Source organism: Perca fluviatilis, chromosome 13 (genome assembly GCF_010015445.1).
Source record: "Perca fluviatilis chromosome 13, GENO_Pfluv_1.0, whole genome shotgun sequence".
Lineage (NCBI taxonomy): Eukaryota > Metazoa > Chordata > Actinopteri > Perciformes > Percidae > Perca > Perca fluviatilis.
The window spans coordinates 14111994-14132719 of record NC_053124.1 but is presented as its reverse complement, the minus strand read 5'-3'; the positions used below and the strand labels follow the sequence as shown (position 1 = coordinate 14132719).

The 20726-nt window shown below is 40.9% G+C and overlaps 1 protein-coding gene across 8 annotated transcripts; it reads left to right on the top strand.

The window, feature by feature from the left end:
• Window positions 1-3811: 3811 nt before the first annotated feature.
• On the top strand, window positions 3812-20674 carry creb5a (cAMP responsive element binding protein 5a). Of its 8 annotated transcripts, none has more exons than XM_039819513.1 (11): window positions 3812-4064; window positions 6671-6737; window positions 7261-7354; window positions 9032-9141; window positions 9599-9828; window positions 13733-13859; window positions 14146-14217; window positions 17606-17911; window positions 18005-18271; window positions 18840-18948; window positions 19808-20674. In XM_039819513.1, exons 2-11 carry the CDS (start codon window positions 6684-6686, stop codon window positions 19942-19944), a joined length of 1506 nt encoding a protein of 501 aa, XP_039675447.1. In that variant the 5' UTR covers window positions 3812-4064; window positions 6671-6683; the 3' UTR covers window positions 19945-20674. The 8 variants fall into 8 exon arrangements, with proteins under 8 accessions (XP_039675447.1, XP_039675446.1, XP_039675445.1 ...); XM_039819512.1 differs by having other exon boundaries at window positions 3812-4068; XM_039819511.1 differs by lacking the exon at window positions 3812-4064 and adding an exon at window positions 4083-4535.
• The last annotated feature ends 52 nt before the right edge of the window (window positions 20675-20726 follow it).

Here is a 20726-nt window from a genome sequence, read left to right as displayed (position 1 = left end):
CAGTCATCAAGATACTGGAGAGGACCAAACAAACTCCCAGTGACCACAGTCATCTAGGAGTGGCAGCATCATAGTCCCAGAATAACGACTGCTTGTCAGCTGGACAGATGCTGACAGATAATCTAAATTCTTGTCTTAATATTCATCATGGTAAATAGCTGCTGGATTACATTTTGTCCAAACATTCATTTCCAGTAATGTGCTGAGAAAACATATATTCTGCTGCAATTCCTTTTTAATGTCTGTTATGCCATATGTAATAACTGAGTGTTAAAATGGGCAATATAAATTCTTGCTTTTCTTTCTTGTTTGAATAGAAATAATGCAATTATTTCCATGTAATGGGATGGAGCAAATATTTCATGTTTATAAAACATGTCAATGCTTTAGCTTGCAACTGCTTCAAAACAGACCAAAATGGAATTTGGGAAATCTAAAAATCAATCATTGTTTTGTAGCATTTTAAGTTATAGTTTTTGTTTATTTTCCACCATTGTATATGTAGGATCTATTTGTGTGTGTGTGTGTGTGTGTGTGTGTGTGTGTGTGTGTGTGTGTGTGTGTGTGTGTGTGTGTGTGTGTGTGTGTGTGTGTGTGTGTGTGTGTGTGTGTGTTTGTGTGTGTCAATATTTAAGATATAGCAGTTGCATAACCCATTGACAACATCTATCACATCCATAAAGTTTAAGGATTAATGTTTCCCTGTAATGGCTCAGTGGTGAGGAGAGAACTTTGTAATGTGTATATGTGTGTGTGGCTCCCAGAGAGAGGAGAATGTCCTGAAATCAGTGGGGTTGGTTAACCAGGGCCGGCTGGCCTGTGTTGGACCTGTTAATCGAGCGTTAAAATGGTCTGTCATAAACCACTGGCCAGTGACTTCAGCAAACAACCTTAAGACCTGGGAACACACTCGCTCTTTTTTCTGACTGCCCTCAATCTACCCAACCATTTTAAACACAGACACGCATACATACAAAAGCATAAAATAAGCTCTGATTCACAGCTGCTAATAAGTACTAACTGTTACAAACACAAACAACATGACATCACCAGCGTACGCACTTGTACAGTAAAGAAATGCAGTGACTTCATCAGCCTAACACATGTTCTCTCTTACACAAACATGTAGGACACACACTCAACATAAACACACTCATTACACACACATGGTGTATCAGAGCTGTGACAGGGACACAGTTCCCAACACCATTACGTAAATGAGAAGTGGTAGCATGTGAGAAAGGGAGAGACTGAGAGTGAGTTTAGGGTGCATGACATCATCATATCTGAGGTCTGTGAGTGGTGCACATTGTAACAGTTTGGGATAGATTTCTAGCATGGATTTTCTAATTATCAGCTCCTTTTTCGCTTAAGATAAACAGTCCAACCAGTGCGTTGACCAACACACAACTCCAGTGTACACGTGTTGTGCAGTGTGGACCAAACCAAATCATAACATAACACACACACACAAGGGGTCTGCTCTTGAGTGGATCTGCATGTAAGGGCAGAGTTGGATGTAAATTTAACTCCAGCAGTCGCATTACATAATCAGATGACTGTAACTTGTATACTCGGATTCTGTTTTCAGTTAATTTTTAAGTCGCACATTAGTGCAACATTACTCTGCACTTAATAGTCAGAGATCATCGTGTATCAAATCAAAAAAGTTTGGCAAATGAGCCAGATATGTGATGTAGCCACAGTGAGGATAATGCTACATGGGGACTGAGGGCAGTTAAGTTTGTTTGACCTTTGACCTGAAACGCCATATTTTTACAGACAGGGTGACATCAGGCTCTGAGCAGGCAGCGCTCTTAAGCTCCCAGTCTGGCTGTTAAGAGCCATGCTGAGGTGAAGATGCCAGATAGTAATGGCTGGTATAGCCGCTGAGTTATGGAGGTAGTTGTAATCGCAGTGGCATTGTCTGCTCCAGGGCACCAGCCAGAGACTTCCTGGCTGCCGTCATACACCTTTTAGTGTGTTTTAGCGTGCACTCTTCACGGGCACGCACACGTGCTGTAAAACATCCCATATCGTCAGTGAAAACAAAGCTCAGTGATTCACATCCACAGGGGTTAGGAACTCACAACACAGAGTGACATCATCACAACTTCCTGTTTCTCATTGCCATGGCTACCAGAATTTGCATACTTTATGTGATCGGTGGATGATGAGTCAGTAGGGTTTGGTCCCATTTTGCGCTTCAACCACAACAAAACCATATCCCTCTGTTCAGCTGGAGCACCGGAAAGCCTGACCAAACATGGCAGCTATTACTCCATGGCTTAGCTCAGTGGAGATGTGAATGAAAGGCCCTCCTGTTTTTTTGTATGACCAAGGGGAGTTCATGGCATCACATAAATGATTTTGAACAAGTTATAAAACAGTGGGCATTTATTTATTTTTGGAAACAATAATTTAATTCAGTGTAACTTAATTAAAAACCATTAAAAGGATACATAAACCTGAATATTTAAAATATCATCTGTCTCATCTTTTTCAAAATTGCCAAAATGAATACATTTGCCAAACCCTAGTAAAAAAAGTTAACACCTTTTTAAACTGTAAAGCTGTTCCTGTGTAAAATGTGTCCCCTACAAAAGCTTGTGTCAGAATGGGACGTGACTCTTTGCCCTGATCATGACTTATGACATCATATTAAACACACTACCTGTGTGTAGCCTAGTGACTGTGGATGTTTGATGGTGACAACAAACCCAATCTATAACAACATGTTACACTTTATCAATAACGCTACACCGCTAAAACTTTTGAACTACCTCACATCTCTTTTCTTATTTAAATCTTTCCGTCACAACAGTATAGGTATGATTCAATAATAACTTTGTCTTGCTGAAGCTATCCCGCTTGGTTGCAATAACCTTAGCAGAATTTAGGTAGGCCATATGCACTTTTTAAATAGAAAGAACTTGAAACAGCTTTCAAGAGGGATCATTTCAATACCCTTGGCGAAGCTTTATAATCCCTATGTGTTTTATAACTATTGTAATAGAATCTGTAGGTCCATATGTGTGTTCATTATTTCTATTAATTCTGTTTGTAGCTTGATTGTTGGTTGTTTGACTTAAGATATGTTATAACTTTTTATATAGGCCTACATGGTTGTTTAATTATAAAAAAAAAAATTATTCTCAGGTCTCTCTTGGAAAAGAAATCTTGATCTCAAAGTGACTACCTGATTAAATATAAAAACGAGTGGGTCACCAGAGATTAAAACAGGGTCATTGGACCAATTTATTATTAGTATTAATATATTCATTTATAATAACAACAATAACAACAAGAATAGTAATATTATTACAATTATTATTATTGTTACTACTACTATTATTAGGCGTATTCTTCTTCTTCTTCTTCTTCTTCTTCTTCTTCTTCTTCTTCTTCTTCTTCTTATAATTATTATTATTATTATTATGCTATTGTTAGTAGCCTAGTTGTAGCACCATTATTAGTAGGCTATCATGTTCTCAGTTTCTTTTATCAGGATCAGTTCGGGACAAAGCACTGCCTAATTTCTCTTTACCTCCCCCCTGTTTATGTTTCAAAATAATAGTTTTGTTCTAAAATACATAGAAGCATTTATTTATTTTTTTAAACCTTGGGGGCTATGCTCATTTTGACGCATAAACTCGATGCAGACGCTGGGACGTCCCGTGTAAGACAGACGCTGAAAGTGGGGAGAGAGAGAGAGAGAGAGAGAGAGAGAGAGAGAGAGAGAGAGAAACTGGGTCTCATCAGCCCACCCTGCAGTGCCCGTCACGTTGCTGTTGGTGTGTCGTTGGCTGGTCTGGTTTGTCTGTCGGTCCCGGAAACCGCCACCATGCCGCTGTCCTGTCCGTCCGTCCCCCTACGGGCCGGTGTTGTAACCCCGCCCCCCTCAATCCCTCTCTCCGTACGGGACCGCAATGATTTAGAAGTTCAGGAATCCCACGTGACGTCACCGGTAGGGTGATGTAATGCTTCTGTAAATAGAACGTATTGTAATCTCGCTTCAGTCCAACGTGGTTCCTCTCTTGGGCGCCGCTTGTCCCTCTCTACTTGTAGGTAAGCCTCCGCAATTTACTTTCATTCACAAAACTTTAAACTCAATAGCAAGTGCTCGCCTGACGCTGACACAGTCGGCTGAATGTATCTTTATACGTTAATCTCTTTTATTTCACTCCTACTGGAAAGTTAACGGGGGAAGTTTATTGGCTAGTTGTCCCGGTGAAGTCTCATCACCAGGCGGACGAGGTTGAGCGCGAGTGTCTATTTGGGGGGTGTGACAGCACTCTCCGTACAGCTGTGGCGAGCTTGTTTATGAGTTAAACAGGTTGCTCTACGGAGCGGTAGGAAAGGAAACACACCGGCATGTTCTTGGGACTCAGACAGACACTGACCGCCCGGCTGCTGGACCATTTGCTGGTCAGAACCGCTGCCTTAATTTGAGCCGAATGTGCTCCGAGCCGGCGCGACCGGTTCGATGCCGTTGACATTCATCCATCAAACATGGCAACCTTGAGACGTAGTAAGTAAGTAAAGTTGACACTTTTTTTTTTTTTTAAAGCTGGACATAAGAATATTGTAGGCTAGATGATTCACAAGCACAGGCGGTTTTAAAAGTTGTGAGTGCATTATGTCATTCATCAAAAGAGAATAACAGAGGAGGAGGCGGGACAAACTCCTATGGTTTAGTTTTTCCAAAAAAGATATTAAAAGAAAAATGTAACATTAATCCGTCTTAAGTTGGCAACATGTTGTCTTGTCTGTTGTTGGATTTATGTATTAAGTATGACGTCATTCCGCATTGATGCGTTCTGACAAAGGTTTTGCTGAAGATGTGCTGAGTCTGCTCATCTAGTTCAAGTGCTGCTTTAGGAGAGAGAGAGAGAGAGAGGGTAACAACTGTTGGAAGATAATCATGATTATCATAAATATCTATCTAAGTATTTATCTCTGAAATAGGGTATCATATTTATGTAGCCTAATATCACTGCTCCATGAAAGGCTACACACTAGAGTGCCGTTTAAGGTAGGATACATTTAAAAACTTTAACTCTATGAAAATCTTCCGTCTTTTTCAACTGGTTTTGTAAATGATCTATCGCTCTATCTAGCTATGATTGTGATGTTGTGGACACTTGTTTGCTTCTTCCATGTTGTGATACACACACACACACACACACACAATCATTCACACACCTATGAAGTCACCTCTATTGCTGGGGTTGGAAAATGGGGGCTGAGGCAGGTTCAAACCTGTCAGCAGTAGGCCGACAGTGCAGCCCTCCCTATGCCGCCTCCCTCATTCCTTCTGTCTTCCATTCATTGTGTCCTCCTCCTTCTCTCTCTCTCTCTCTCGCTCTCTCTCTCTCTCTCTCTCTCTCTCTCTCTCTCTCTCTCTTTCTCTCTCTCTCACTGCCACTTGCCCTTTCCATTCCTCTCTCCATCACCCTAATGCCACTCTCCAACCCCTTAAGCCTTCCCCCCACCCTACACACTTTCCATTTCTTATGGAAGCATGTACTTTTGCCCTCTCTCTCTCTCCTCGCTCCACTCTTTAGCTCTCACTCTTTCCCATGACATCAGGACCCACTTTACTGTCTTCTCAGCGCTTTATGCTCACGCAAACCCAAAGTTTGCTTGAGGGGAAAGACGTGTGTGTACCTGTGAAATAAGTGACACACGCTCTTCTCATCGCCACCATCCGCATCTTTAACATTTCTCGATCACAAGGATGAAAAGTCAAGCAAGGGTCAAACCTCTCGACAAGGGTTGACCTCTCGACAAGTGTGTGAATCTTGTTTGGTGACACACAGCTCAGAGGAATGCCTGAGGCCAGGGAGTTGAAGGCTTCTTCCTTTGCTCTCAGTGGAAAATGAGCGGTCAGCAGAAGAAGCACTTCAAATAAGTCATAATTACCCCCCATGATTGGCTTAATATCTCCACTGAAGAACTAGTGGGTCAAGCCCGGGTTAGCGCTGCATGTGGATTTATCATTGTACTTTATTCTGTGTTTGTGTTGATATATTTACTCTATGATGACTTTATTATTACGCTATGCATGGCAAGCATGTATCCTTTCATCACACTCATATTATTAACTGATGCCCCGATGAAAGCTTAATGGCACCACACTTTGCACTTTGCTACATAATAACTATGAAAAGTAAAGATCCTGATGCCGTAAGGCTTTGATTCTCTTCTGGTGCTTCCAGTACATGTTATTACTAGGCCTACTGTTTAATGAATAGTTAGGAAAAACACAAACAGGTTGTATTTATTATACAGCAGTACTTGTCCCAATAAAAATGACTATCTGCAGTATACAGCAGCAATACTGTTGCTCTCCCGCTGGCACTAAAGGGATCAATTTCCTCGAGATGTCTCTGGGTAAAACATCCATCATCTGTGGCATCTACCTCATTACACACCGCCTCTACAATAAAGACGTGATAATAGGAGGATAACTGTATCATACAAGCTCAGTGTGTGATTTATCAGAGCTCTCTCTCGCTCTCTCTCTCTCTCTCTCTCTCTCTCTCTCTCTCTCTCTCTCTCTCTGTGTAATTAAAAATATAAGTACAAGCTGCCTGCTGCAATGTGTGGATGCAGCAGGTTAATATGTTGCAGGTTATGTTAATATGTTGCTTCTTCTGTTTTGTAGGCTTGTGTATGACATGAATGACAAACAGGACAGGCCTTATATGTGCGGCGCCCCGGGCTGCTCTCAGGTCTGTTGGATACAGTATGTGTGTTACACCTGCACCACAGCTGTAAAGAAAATTATTTTTGCAGGAAAATATATGATTATTATTATGAATTATTATTATTATTATAAATCCTGATTTTATTGTTGGTGAAATAAAATGCTTTACATATTGTAGAAATGTATTTATCATGTGATAATTAATTGTGGACACAATGTATTTCCAGGCAGATAATAATAGGATAAGATTAAATATTGTATCTGTCACATGAATAGCAATGTGGCAACAAGACTGTGCTGATAAAGGCTGGTGTGTAATAAGGAACTATAATAAGAGTAAAAAATAAAAATGATATAATAAATACATTATAAATATATTTTTCTTTCATCTGTCATGTGTAGTGATAAATATTCTCAAATACGCCACTGACTTCAGCGCATTATGACTGACAAGTCAGCTGATTAAACTAAACATCTCATCCCATGTGTCATGTCATGCAGCTGCACGCATCTCTTCATATCTTTCTCACTCTGTCGGTGTGCTGCAGCGCTTCCAGTTAGAAGAGCATCTGCTCATCCACAGACACAAGCATGAGATGTCCCTCAAGTTCTCCTCCATCAAGACGGATACGGCTTTTACAGGTGAGAAAGCACAAAAGGAAAAAAAAACATATTGCCTTCTATCCAACATAATACAAAGTTTGTGTCTCCCCTTATCTCCCCATAACCATAAATAATCTTCCTCATTTATTCACTACTTGCTATATGTCACTCAGTTCAGCTTCAGTTGTCTGGCTGCATGTGTGTATGTGTGTGTGTGTGTGTGTGTGTGTGTGTGTGTGTGTGTGTGTGTGTGTGTGTGTGTGTGTGTGTGTGTGTGTGTGTGTGCTTGATGAAAAAAGGATGACGCTACGTTATACAGTATGAAATCAGATAGCTCGATACAGGCTTCCTTCCATCAGATAGTCTGAGAGAACAGAGTTGCTCAAGTTGCAACATGTACAGTATACTCCATCAGATTAGACTAAACATACTGATAACGGCATCAGTGAAGACCAACTTTGATTCACACCCAGGGAGGAGTTGTGCAGGGGTCAGCACAACCCTTTTTTTGATATTGTGCTTTTTATTTCTATATTGGGAAAAGTAAGGGGGACAGGAGTGAAGGTAGGTACAGGAGAGAATTTTGTGGGAGAATATTAGGTAGATGTAAGGCAAGGCAAGGCAAAGTAGCTTTAATTGTATAGCACATTTCAGCAACAAGGCAATTCAAAGTGCTTTACATAAAACGTGAAAGAGCAGTTAAAAACAGTTAAAAATATAAAAACAGATATAATACAAGAATAAAAGTTACAGTGCAGTATAAGAAATAAACAATTATTTAAAGAAAGGAGTCTGTTCCAGATATGTGGTGCATAATGCTTGTGGATATGTCTGTCTGTGTACTTTGACAATAACACTATATTAGTTTGCTGATTACTGAACAAATATATTTCGTGATAGTCTAAATGCTAAATTGCAAAAATAATAATCAGGGAAAAAAAGGCTTTCAAAAACTCAAAAACTGTCAAACAATATGTGTGCACCGCATGCAACAACAAATTATTCTTACTCCACTGAGAGATTAAATAAAACAGGTTTGGAGCCATAGGATATACTAATCCAGCTTTCATGTCGTATATGTAAAAGCCCCTACAAGGCAAAGCATGTTGAGTAGCTTCACTAGCGAAGCATTTTTTTTTCTAATGCACCACCACGATCCAGACTCATGGTCAGAACACGCTCATGTGACACTGTCTGTAACCATAGAAACAGCTGTCCATCTGGACATAAACATGAGCATGCCATCTAACCTCTGCATACTCTTTCTCTGAGTCTCTCTCTCTCTCTCTGTCTCTGTCTCTGTCTCTGTCTCTGTCTCTGTCTCTGTCTCTGTCTCTCTCTCTCTCTCTCTCTCTCTGTCTCGCTCTCTCTCTCTCTCTCTCTCTCTCTCTCTCTCTCTCTCTCTCTCTCTCTGTCCTGCAGCCTGCCACGCCTCCTGCAGGAAATCTCATGTCAAAAACAAAGAGCCCAACTGACCTTTGACCCGTGCATGTTTAGACTGCTCAGAGAGACAGACTGATGTTATCACAGAGAGACACACAGAGCACGGCTGAGAGGAGACTCGTTTCTCCTCTTGCCATTACAGCTTGGACTACAGTTGAGTTAGGAAGCAGGAAGAGACTATTGTGTCAAAAGGGCCGCGATACATGAATGTCTGCCAATTTTTTTAAACCTGTCTCTCCTTTTTGTGTGTGTATTTGTATGTAATGCTTCCAGACCAGACTCCAACGCCAACACGATTTTTGCAGAACTGTGAAGAGGTTGGTCTGTTCAAGGAGATAGAGGAAGAGTTTCTTCAAGCACAAGAAGAGGAAAAGAGCAAACAGGTACATTTTATGCACAAATACAAACCAAAGTCAAGCAGCATTTTCAATCGTTTGGCTATCTCTGGCTGAGGTTAGCCTAAAGACACAATGCTGACTTGTGCGGTATTGCCGATAGGTGTTTGCTTGTGAGGTCTGTCAGGTAAGCGTTTTAAGTGACACTTGACTGTGAGGCAAATAAAAACAGTCAGACCCAATTAGACGACTGCAGATATCTGACCTGCTGCGAGGAAAGACACACCAGGCGATCACATTCTCCCCTGTAAATTAAACAGCTAGACATCAAACACACAAGCACATGCAGACACACACACACACACATACACACACACACATGCCTAAACAAATGGATGCATGGACAGACACACATCTCAAAAATCACCTCAGATCACATAATGGAAGTAGATACTGCAAGTTAAAAATGGTCCCAGCTGATTGTCGCTCCCACTTCTCCCAACAGACGCTTTCTCATAATGGGTCGTCCTGTATGAACCCGCAGCAGCTGAAATCGCAGCTCCAGCACCCTCATCCCCAGCCACCACTGCACCATCCCCAGACCCATCCCATGCAGCACCCTCAGTGTCATGGCGCCATGATGGGCCCCAGCTGCAGCCTGGCTGCCCAGCAAGCTCTGTCCTCGCTGTCCGGTTCAGTCATCACCCAGGCTTCTTCCACCCTCACACACTCAGGGTGAGTTTGACTGCACACATGCACACCTAAAGGCACCCATACACGCATACAGCACAGATTTTACTTCATCTATTCATCCATGCAGCAACATTTATTCTCTTCATCACGCACGCACGCACACACACACACACAAAACACACACACACACACAAAACACACACACACAACCAAAACATGTGCACACACAACCAAAACATGTGCACACACACACATGTGCACACACTCACATTTCATTTTAATGTTGCCTTTTCTCACTCTTTCTTTCTCTCCTTTACTTACTCTGTCTCGCCCATTCCTGTTTTGGACTTATTATAACTCATTCTGTCTGGCACAGACTGGCATTTCCCCCTGCATAATTTATCACTGCACTAATTAACTGAGAGAAAGAAGGGAAAAAAATCAAACAAAGTCAGAACAAAGTCATAGCAAAAGAGATGGAGAACGGCTGCACAACACCCACTCAAACCCACTGACACTACCCACACTGCCACCCAAATACTGCTTCTGTTATGTGTGTTACGAATCAGAACCAGACTGGAGTCTCTCAGCTTCCATGGCTCCCTGGTTATCACCCAGTTTAACAGACAGATTAGAGGACTTCCTGTCTTTCATCTGACCAGCTCCCAGCAGCTGCTTTCCCTCTTCTTGACATTTCATCTTTGGATTTAGATTTATGTAATCTGAATATCTCATTACAAACAGTATACTGTGGGGTTTAATGAACAATGTCAAACCAATTTATTTTATTTTTTTATTTACTTGCAGCATGCTGCTTGATGTGAAAAAGTATCCTACCCACATCCAAACCATTAGAATAAAACCAAAACAAAATGATATCACTAATTTTGTCAAATAAATCTTTTCTCAAACGCTTGAATTGAATGCTTGAATTAACACTTCTACTTTATTAATTGCTTATACTTCAACTGAAAACTTCAATTTTCACTGCCATCTTCTTTCACTATTTGTACTTCAACTGCCACTTCAACTTCTTTCAGTATTTTAACTATACATTCTCAGCTGCAAGGACATTTATCATTATTTATGTTATTATATATTACTTTTTTATTGTTTTGTCTACTAGTCATAGTTATCATCTAATACGTTTAAATTGCAGTTTCATTATTACATATGTGACACTTTGGCAAATGTTTGTTGGACAATGTATGCCTTTATTGGGGAGTAGACAGTAGAAACAGAAAATAAGGGCAGACAGAGATGGAAAATTAGTTGCAATCAAGGTATCCAGCCGGACTCAGACGGGGGACATTGAGAATACATGGTCAGTGCCTTAAATCCCCAGCTCACCAGGACGCCTCACATTTGTAGCACTGTTCTTAAAGTGATCATATTATGCTCATTTTCAGGTTCATAATTATATTTAGAGGTTATATCAGAATAGGTTTACATGGTTTTATTAAAAAACAAAAACAAAAAACAAATATATTTTTTTGTACTGCACATTGCTGCAGCTCCTCTTTTCACCCTGTGTGTTGAGCTCTCTGTTTTAGCTATTGAGTGAGGCATCTCACTTCTATTCCTATCTTTGTTGGGAGTCGCACAGTAGCTAGGTAAGGACTACCAGCCAGTCAGAAGCAGAGTATGAGGGCGTGCCACGCTAGCAGCTAGGCGAGCATTATAACGTGTTCAAAGTGACGCACGTTCATCACGGGAGTAAAGGCTGGACTACAATAGAGCTGTTTGGAGCAGTTTGTGAACAGTGTTTTCTCTGGAAGATGGTAAGTCCCTTTGGGGTGGACTTTGGGCTTTTTCACTTTGTAAACCTATAACATGCACAAAAAAGATATATAACACAACAAAGGAAAGGGGGAAAGCCAAAAAGCATAATATGAGCACTTCAATACTTTTGGGCCTAAAGAGACATTTTAAAGCCTTCTCTCATTCCAACAACCAGTCTTACAAAATAAAAGCTTCTGCTTATTTACATATAGACAAACAAAGCCTCTGTCACATTTCTGCAGTTGATCTGATGAACCAAGGTACCAAAAGTAAGTCAATGACATAATAAGCTCCAAACATCTGTCCAGGACCAGACAGGACAGGACAGTGGGGAGTGGTTATGGTACATAAATCAGTGCCAGCTGAATCCAGACAGCATGTTAGTCAGTGAAACCAGCTAAGTGTTGCAAAATGAACCATGGATCGTGTGTCTGATTGTTTCCCCTCATGTTTACGACCAGTTTCCATAGCGACCTGGTCTCTGAGTGTCTGGCTGTTGGCCCGGTAGAACTGTTGTGGTTACGTTTGGAAATGCTGTTTTGGTTTGTCTGTACTTTGTTGTGTGTTATACGGGCCGCATACCCGAGATTCAGTGATGACATCATTGCCGATGACCTCAGCGCGGCCACGGAGGCCCACGCTGTCCGATTGGCCGTGAGCCAGAGTGGTTAGGTCAGCACATGGCACCCTGGGTCTCTACATCCCCCGCTATCATCCCTGAGCTTCTCTCCTCCCTCTCAAGCTGTTATTGTTTTCAATATCTCTGTTTTCTTTCACTTTTTTTTTACATCATAATAGTTTCTGTCGTCGTTGCTTTACCTCAAATCTCTGTTTACACCTTTTTTGCTCACATACAACAACATTTTGTTTTTGTCTTTCATTCAGCGGATGCTTTTGTCCATATTTTAAGTGTTGGTTCACCCAAAAACAAAAGGGAATATTTTCTCACTTAGGTGCTTCTAGTGGTTTGTAGCTATGCAGATAGTTTAGGTTTTATGGGCCCACATTTCCACCTCTGAGATTTCTTCCTCTTGCAAGATTTGACTGACACCAAATAGCCCAATGAGAACCTAAAACCCACCTTTCTTCTCCTCTTTTTGCTCCAGTAGGGTGCGATGACATTTTATTTTAAATAACACACACATACACGCAACATGGTCGCAAATAACCTGCATCTAGACATCAGTAAACACTTAACCTTAACCTATACGAGAACAAGATGAAAAATTAAGCATTCAGTCATAAGACATATTCTGTTCTAGTAGTATAGGTTTAAGAAAACTCAAAACCACCAAAATTACAATAATGAGAAAATGAACAGATAAAAGGGCTTTTATCACACAGGTATGAATAAATAATAATTTGCATAGGAAGAAAAAGCCAGATTCAAGTGCCCAAATAATACAAAATACAATCACAAATTGCCCAAAACCATTTTTACTCACCCAATGAAATCAAATAAAAGTAGCCCAATTTGGAGGAAAACAGACAAATCTGGCAAGACTGCCTCCACCTCAGTACAGTGGAGGTAAATATAATTAAGATTGTGGTGCTCACCGCATTGAAAAATTACTTTTAAAAATGTTTAACTGGAAAAAACTCTTTCCAGAAACAGATGTCCTTATTATTCTGGATAATCCACAGAACAATAGTCTTCATACGGACAAATTGTTCTGCAGGAAGTTGTTCCAATAGAAACTGTTGACAGTGAGGTCTGTGGATTACCCAGAGTAACTGGCACAAACAAAATTTTAATCACTGCCATGGAGTTAGGGTGGAGGCAGAAATCTCCAAGATGGATATTTAAAAAAACGGGACACATACCTCTTTGGGTTAGTCACAAAACAGATCAACTCAGTTAGCTCTAGTAGATTTAATCCTAATCCTTCTTCTATTACCACTTTGTTTCATGTCATCCATTTATCCATCCCTAGTTTCCACTTTGACCTTTTTTGACCATGTCCAACTATCCCAGCCTGACCTCCACCTGCCATTCAAGCTATTAATGTTTCAACTTGCACCTCTGTCTAAACTGGATTAGTGAAACTTTAGCTGTGGATAGCTCTGTGGCATGACTCGTCTCTCTCTCTCTCTCTCTCTCTCTCTCTCTCTCTCTCTCTCTCTCTCTCTCTCTCTCTCTCTCTCTCTGCGTGGCTGACCACAGGCCGGTTCCCGGGCCACTGTCCTCCCTCCTTCACATGCGGAACAGACACAGACAACCGCTGCCAGCCTCTTTACCTGGCACCCTGCCAGACCCCGCCATGCAAGGGGCATCTGCCCAACACATGCCCGTAAGTACAGGACTCACACACATACATCTGCATTCAGACACGCATGCATTATGATTTATAGATGCAGGTATAGTGGCCAAAGTGGTCAAGATCCCCGAGTTAGAAATATTTATGGATGACAGAAAAATTCACTTCACTCTTGTGTATGAATTAATAAAAAATTGTCAAACTGCAAATGGATGCGACCTTGTGGAGAACTCTTTATACTTGAGGTTATGTATGTGCTATAGCTTTTCCTTGTCATTGTTGAAAGGTTATTTATGTGTCAATTTCTTTCCTTCTTCAGATAGAGAAGCAAATGCCATGTATAATGGGTATACCAGGTCCTGTACACAACCCCTCCTGTTCCTCGCCTCAGGTACTGACCAGTCAAATATTTTCTTACCGTTTCCTACTGATAATTACTTTCTCCTCTCGTAATAACGTTATGCTTTATCAAAGACTTTCTGTATACTATATGTGATAAGACTAAGTACAGCTGGCCCACTAGTGGTTTTTGGGAAACTGATACCAATGCCATTGTTTATGGACTAAAGGTGATAGTCATTTGTTAGTTGTTAATTATTCTCTTTCTGATGGAGATGGAGATGGAGATTTATACCAATCTCATATTTGTACGGTAAGTATGAAGCTACCACCAGAAGGTGGTTAGCTTATGTTAGCATAAAGACTGAAAACAGGGGGGAAACAGCTATCCTGGCTCTGTCCAAAGGTAACAAAGCCCCCCTACCAGCACACCTAAGCTCACAAATGTATATGTTATATTTGATTTCCTTTATCCGTGCATAACGTGAAAAAAAACGACAATACGCCGTTTTACTAGGGGCCGGACTATTTCTTGGCTAGTAACTTCCTGGAATCTCCGCCGATGGCCTGGCAACTGCTCAGAGCCAAGAAATAATAAAACATTGAATTGTCGTTTTTTATATTTGAATGAATAAGATTATAACATGCAAACTTTAGATGTGCTGGTAGGCAAATTGTGTTATCTTTGGATAGAATCAGGCTAGCTAGTTTCCCCATGTTTCCAGTCTTTGTGCTATGCTAAGCTAACCGACAGCTGGCTGTAGTAGCTTCATATTTGCCCTGTATTTAACTGACAAATATGAGAGTGGTACCAATCTTCTTAGTTACTTCGCCGCCAGAAAGTGAATAAGTGTTTTTCCCAAAATGTCTAACTTTTCCTTTAACTTTTTATGATTTCACTTTTCTCATCTCTGTAATTAAAGCCACAAAAACACACATTATGCCTTTGGCTTATTCCTTTCTAATCAGGATAGACAGGAACCAGAGTTTAATTTTACACTTTAACACACACACACACACACACACACATGTCCACACCACAGGAAATCACAATCCACATGCTATCCCTGGCTTTCTTGGTTTTTTTATTTTTCTTGTGTAAACATGCTCTCAATCTCTCCTCTTGTAAATTTTACATTTCCTCTTTATAGGTGCATGTAGTATCAATTGTTAAATATATGTGTGCTATCAAAGCACCTTCAAAAGGGAAAACTGTGAAATCGCCCTCCAGCCACACACACACACACACACACACACACACACACACACACACACACACACACACACATTATGACTTCATGTGCATGAGCTTGTATATAGAGTAGCAAATGAAAAGGGGTTTCAGTTTTCAGAGCTGCTCAGGTCGCAGGTTCAAATCTGAACCTCTCTTCTTTGAACACACACACACGCATACACGCACACGTGCACACACACACGCACACGTGCACGCACACACACAAAAACACACTTCTTCTCCAGAGTAATTTTATTTTATTCTATTGTAATTTAGTCATGTCAGGTGTTGTATTTTGCATTTCTAAGGTGTGAAACAGGACTCTGCTTCTGTAAAACCACAGAAGGAGTATTAACATGCCTCCGTTGTACCGTAACTCCACACTCAGCTGAAGTGGAAAAGTAAACGTTTAACAAGTGGATCAGTGTTTCATGTACAGTTCTGTGTCTTCATTCACTGATCCCTCCAGACAGAAATATCAACGTGGTGTGTCATCCAGGCCAAGGAGACCTATGATGTAATCACAGGCCCCAGTGTCAGGGTGTTTCTATGTAGTAAACAGAGCTGAAATACTCGTGTCCCGTCCTGTTCATTGTGTGTGCGGCTGTGCGTGTGTGTTTGACTGTCAGCCTGGCAAAGCTGGCACAGACAGCTCGGTGACCTCATCCTTGGCACCCGCTAAATGTGCTCCTTTTTTTCGTAGTTGAATGGTTGAAGGGGGAAAAAAAATCTGCTTCTTCTCTTAAAGAAATATTAACAGGGAACAGATAGCAATATTGCCAGGGAGGAGGGTGATGTCATGCTCTAAACATGACCTCTCTTTCTCTCCGTCTCCTCTGCTGAGTGCAGGAGAAAGGTGAGATGAAGTTTAATTTAGCTCTTACAGTCTGTTTAGTCAGATGATAAGCGGGAATGATAAAGTGTGAAGGTATCAAGCTGCAGACTGCAGCATTTATTGGGGCACATTATCCCTCCTTTTTACAGTTGTTTTCACGGTTGTGGATAATTAGGAGAAAAGGCGATGATGGGCTAAGTGGAAGATTGTGGCTGTGACCAGTTATAATTTTAATTTTGAGATATTTTTACTACATAGAGGTATGATACTGTTGGCTACTGAGGCTTATTTGACCTGAAAGGACCTGTAGGTAAGGTAGCTAAGCTGCTGGTACCAATTTAGCCAGTGTTGGGGGTCAAACACACACCACACAGTATGAGAGAGACGGAAAATGTTTACGTATATCCACAAGCTCTTCATATATAGTGTTTAGTGTCACACATATCAACTCAAACATGGTTTAAAACCCCTGTGGGGAACAGTAGTAGGCAGTATTTAAACATACTGTATTTGAAATATGTGTTTAATTTGTAATTTGAATTTCATATCAAGAGAGTTTGGAAAAAGGGTTTTTAGTTTTCTCAATTTACCCTATTCATAGGGGAAATGTCTACGTATTAATGTGCTGCATTTTACAACCTATACTTTAATAAAATACTAAGAAATCAAATACAAATTAAATATTCCTGTACAATCTCACCCAGGGGACTTCTAAAAGGACTGATTGTCTCTAGACAATTGGTTAGCTTTTTTCTCAGTTTACTGAATATAGCCAGACATGTTGTGAATAATTTGATATGTTGTTAGAGATATGTTGCAAATCAAATTATTAGTTAACACCAAACTCAGCCTCAGTTGGGACACCCCTGATGTAAAAGGGGGTCTCTATCCAGAAAGCAGGAGTTAAGGTGTCATGTTGAGGCCCAGTTGAATTTAAGTTATTTGATACACAAAAGACTTTGAATAATTGTTTAGCAGCTAAATTTCACTTGCTATATATAATAGTCAAGAACCCGCTCCTATTCAGTGTCACTGGGGGCTTTCTTGGCACTACATGTCCCAGCGTCCAATCATCTTTCTCTTATACCAGGTTCACCAGCCTTTGAGATATTCAAGAGTTGTAATTGGTTGTCTGTGACATTCCTAGAGGCCATTATAAACTCAGAATTAATGTGCAAGAGAGGACGTGCAAATATACAAGTTGTAATTTATACATACTGAGGCTCCACTGTGTTTTTTAAGGAAATGACATGTACAGCTCTTTGTCTCTGTGGGTGGAGTTTTAGCTGGTATTTATTGTTTTATGCAACTTTAAATGCGTTGAACAGTGCATCACATGTATACTTATATATTTCTTTGATCTCCTCTCAGAGATCCAAACAGACGCTGGGTCATCATTTCCAACAGCACCACCCAGCAATGGTCGCCATCAACAACCCTGTGACATCCATGGGTCACATGATGGAGATGATGACACAGCGTCATCAGGCACCTCCACTACAGCACCACCATCATCCCCATCATCCACAGCTTCCAACTCAGCCCCTCGCCTTTCAACAGCGATGCCATGCTCCACCTCCACAGCATCTGGGAAGCCCCCACAGCCACCTTGCTCAGGCTCACCAAGCACCCCCTCCCCATCTGCACCAGGGTTCGCCTCCTGCACCTCCAGCACAGGTGCAGATGCTTTAATATTTATGATACGCCTGACATATTTCAGGCAGTCAGGCACAGTTAGCTAACTTTGAAAATGTTTGGTTTTATTTGCAGTTATCACCAGTTGCACAGCAGATGCAGCCCTCCCATCTATCCCACTCCCAGCATGCAGTGCAGGCAGGTGATAGCTGCAGCAGTGGAGGAGGGGGAGGCGGCAACCGCCGCAGGAGGACAGCAGAGCAGGACCCTGACGAGCGCAGGCAGAAGTTTCTGGAGCGTAACCGGGCCGCAGCCACCCGCTGCCGACAGAAGAGGAAAGTGTGGGTGTCATCGCTGGAGAAGAAAGCTGAAGAGTTGACGCATACAAACCTGCAGCTACAGGTGGGACACGCATCTGTAGACACACAAGTAGATAGATAGATAGATAGATAGATAGATAGATAGATAGATAGATAGATAGATAGATAGATAGATAGATAGATAGATAGATAGATAGATAGATAGATAGATAGATAGATAGATAGATAGATAGATAGATAGATAGATAGATAGATAGATAGATAGATAGATAGATAGATAGATAGATAGATAGATAGATAGATAGATTTGTATTGACCCCAAAAATGGGAAATTACAGTGTTAACAGCAGCAAAATATCAGACAGACAGCACACATACAGAATATACATGAAATAATAGGATACAATATACATGAAATAACAAATGGGATACAATACAAGAACAAATATTTAAAATATATACAAGTTGGGAATAAAAATGTGCAACTACTTAAACAGTATTAATAAAGATGTAAGTAAACCTATTGTGCTAGTTGCACTTAGTACAGTTGTGATGTATATGAGTCTTAGCTAACACTCAGTGATGAAGTGTTAAAAAGTACACACAATCTACACTTCAAGGATACTTAGTATTTCTCTGTGTGTTTCCAGAATGAGGTGACGTCATTGAGGTCAGAGGTGGGTCAACTGAAGCAGATTCTGCTCACCCACAAAGACTGTCCTGTCACCGCCCGGCAGAGAGAGGCACAGGGGTACCCCAGTGAGTAAAACCCCCATACCCTGCACCCCCTCTCTAGAAATGTCACCAGCTTTTCCAGATTCCTGACACCAATCATCTCCATCCATCACTGAGGTTATACTTCAGATACCTTGTATGTGCACATAAAGGAATACCCCATGGTTCCATTTTTTCTTGTTATGACAAGCAGCCACCCCTCGGCACACACACAGGGACCTTAAACTGTATCTCACCGAGTGCAGCTAAACAGCACTTAAGAGTAAAAACTCTGCTTTTAACCCGCCAGTCTCCACTTATTGATACATGCACTTTTACTTCTATGGAGAGCCAATCAAGCACTGCACTCTTAACTCTCAGTTTTGGGGAATGCATTTTTCATTTCCATTTTCATACTCATTTAATGAACCAGACCTTGACGCTATTTGACTGAAGTGTTTACTCTGGAGTGCAATGCAATATTCTGGCAATTTGACTCGCATGAAGCTAGCTTGGAACAAAATGGAGACCATGCCCATCTTGCACTCCAGGCAGTCTAAAGTTAATGTTCAACAATAACTGAACCTGTCTATGACCTTAACGGAAAGAAAAGAAATACTGCACCTTGTGGCTTAATTGAAAGCAGCCATTATGTTTTAAGTGTTGAGCTTCAAAGAACAAAAATGGATGCAATATTGGCATGTGTTACTTTTCGTATATTTCTATTGTTGTCTTTTTACCTGTATGTACAGTATTCATTTGTTAAAATAAAAGAGATATTTTCCTTTAATCTAAGCTGTAGTGGGTTTTCATTCATTTGCATGCGTGTGCTAACAAACTCCGCTCACAGAACAGACAATCCACAGCATCTGTGACTTTGATTGACAGCTGTCTCTGTGTCCAGCTGCAGGGGTGAGCCCAGGAGGAAGTCCCACCCCTGTAGGTCCTGGGTCTCATCTGCAGGCCGTCCAACACAATAGCATCTCCACCTCCTCGACAGCTGGAGGCAACACAGGGCACAACCCCAAGCCTGGACGCTAGCCCTCACCACAGAGAGGTGGGTCTGGGACTCCATGGCTGAATCCTACCAGACTGAATTATCTTTCTGTCACACTTAAGTCACACTCAGCTGTGGATCCGTGTGTCTTTACATTGTAGATGAAATACTGAACTGGATAGGTGAATTCATAAATCCATGTGAACAAGGTTTTTTTTAACATGATCATCATCCTTTCTGGTTGGAGAGGAGACCAGAACCACATACTGATACATTTCCATAACAGGTACAAAAATGACCTCTTCTGAAAGCCTTGTTAAAACCTGTGATGGTTACATGGCAACTGGATCCTCTGTTTATTCAGAAAATGTTTCTGTTCATGGCAATCTAACCATTGCCTGCTACCCAATGACTACGCACATGCACAATCATAACACATCTTTTCAGAATCTTTTGCTCTTATATCTTGCACTAATAAAAAAAAGCCTATATATTAGTTTTATATTTCTATCTGAGAATCTGCAAGTGCACATCTTGTGCCTTCTCTTTGATGCAGAAGCAGCTTGTCAAAACTATGTATTTTTCTAAAAATTATTCATACTAAGACAAAAAAATGTTTATTTCAAGATTTCAAATCAAACTTGGAAAGCCATTTAGAACATGATTGTACAGTATTTCCTTTCAGGCACTACTGCCCTAAGACACTAAATAACTATAAACTGCACCTAATGTCTCAATCCCTGTCCGTTAATAAAAAAAACTCTTATTCTGGTATTTCCATGTGTCTTTATTTTATATGCTTTCAAAATATCTTTTATGATATAAA